This window comes from Penaeus monodon, chromosome 22 (genome assembly GCF_015228065.2).
Source record: "Penaeus monodon isolate SGIC_2016 chromosome 22, NSTDA_Pmon_1, whole genome shotgun sequence".
Taxonomy (NCBI): Eukaryota; Metazoa; Arthropoda; class Malacostraca; order Decapoda; family Penaeidae; genus Penaeus; species Penaeus monodon.
Genome location: NC_051407.1, coordinates 37,559,685 through 37,561,409, shown reverse-complemented (window position 1 = coordinate 37,561,409; position 1,725 = coordinate 37,559,685). Strand labels below are relative to the sequence as shown.

At 40.6% G+C, this 1,725-nt stretch overlaps 1 protein-coding gene across 1 annotated transcript in view; it reads left to right on the top strand.

The window, feature by feature from the left end:
* The window catches only part of LOC119587115 (histidine decarboxylase-like), a gene marked incomplete in the record, with an annotated part of 81,576 nt that overhangs the window by 60,068 nt on the left and 19,783 nt on the right, over positions 1–1,725 (top strand). The window contains 1 exon segment of the mRNA XM_037935867.1: positions 748–870. Coding sequence (XP_037791795.1) covers positions 748–870 — 123 coding nt within the window.

Sequence of the window (1,725 nt, the reverse complement as noted above, 5' to 3'; positions counted from 1 at the left end):
TTGCCTTTATGTTGCCCTCTGAAATTTCCCAACACTATTCACGCTCAAAGTCTAATTAACAAAAGATGTTTTGATATTTCTTTCATCAGTCAATTCAATTTGCTATTTATTTTCTTTTCCCGTTTTAGCATAGTTCACTTTTTTGTCTTTTCCTTCTTGTTTTCCCTTTGATGTGTTGTCTTTGTCTCCTTTGAACAGTTTTTTCTTCTTCATTTTACTTTTAAACGTATATTTTGGTCCAGATTTTTGTTTATTACTGTCTTTTGTTATGATGTTTCTATATATGTTTTCATCTCACTAACAAGACATGCTTTGAATAAAGCAGTAATCAACACGAGTGTCTCGATGGACTTCCCTTGTCGGCCACGATATAGTGTCCCTCTTTCAGTATGCATTTCTGTACAGTTATGTTGGTGCTGCTGTTCGTCGGATTATGTTCTTATCCTAGACTGGTTATGAGTCGACTAAAGTAATGGCGAGCGGGTGTTACGAATCTTTTGTTAAGGCGATAATCAACAAAACTGGTTTAATGGTTTACGATATGGGTTTATGGTAGAGCAGATATGTTAATCCGTAGCTAATTTTGAGGGTAACTTATACGACAGATTTATCACATATATCCTAAAACACCAAATTATAGCTTTAGAACCAGAAAATCCCGCGTGTACACAGCAGGCCAAGGCCGTCCTCGTCAGCCTTCTCTCTGCGACGGGCCGCGCCACAAGCTAATCATTCCCCCTGTCTCAGGCGTCGTCGCCCGCCTGCACGGAGCTCGAGATCGTGGTGATGGACTGGCTGGCCAAGATGCTAGGCCTACCCGAGCACTTCCTCCACAGCTACAAGGACTCACCCGGCGGCGGCGTCATTCAGGTGAGCTTAGGCCTACGCGCCGGTTCATAGACCTTTTGGGGAGGCGCTCGGTCTTTCTTGCGCGTTTTCTTATTTTTAGCCTTTTTTTCTTTCTTTCCATTTTTTTTTTTTTTTTTTGTGTTCGGGTTCAATCTAAGAGCTTTTTCTTCTTCCTTCATGTGTCTCTCTTTTCTCTCCGAGTTGACGTGTATCTATTCATCTTTCTTTTTCTTTTTCCTCCATTTCTACTTCTTTCCATTTTCTGCTCACGGTGACGTATTTTTCCTCCTCCCATTTCTTCTCCAGTCTGACTTTATTCCTCATCTTCCTCCTTCCTTGTTTCTCTTAATGTATTTCCCCCTTTTTCTATTTCTTCTCGATCCTCAAACCTTCTTCCATCTACCTCCTTCTCTTTTCTTTTCATGTTAACGTATTTTTCCTCTTCCCTTTTTCTTCTCCAGCCGGATCCTTATTCCTCCTCCCACTCCCTTGTTTCTCTTAACGTATTTTCCTCTTTTTCATAATTCTTCTTTCTCAGACTTTCTTCCATCTACCTCCTTCTTTTTTCTTTTTATGTTGACGTATTTTTGCCTCTTCCCTTTTCCGTCTGCGTCGTCTTTCTTCTTTCAAATATATTCCCTTCTCTTTTCTCGCTGACGTATTTTTCCTCTTCCCCTTTTCTTCTCCAGCCTTTGATCTTATTCCTCCTCCTTCCTTGCTTCTCTTACCGTATTTTCCCTCATTTTCTTCCCACCTTATTAAACTTATTCCTTCTCGTTCTTCCTTGCCTCGCTAATTTTATTTTTCTCACTGTTTTCTTCTCGCCTTTTTTCTACCTTATTCCTCCCCGTCCTTCCTTGTCTCTCTTAACGTATT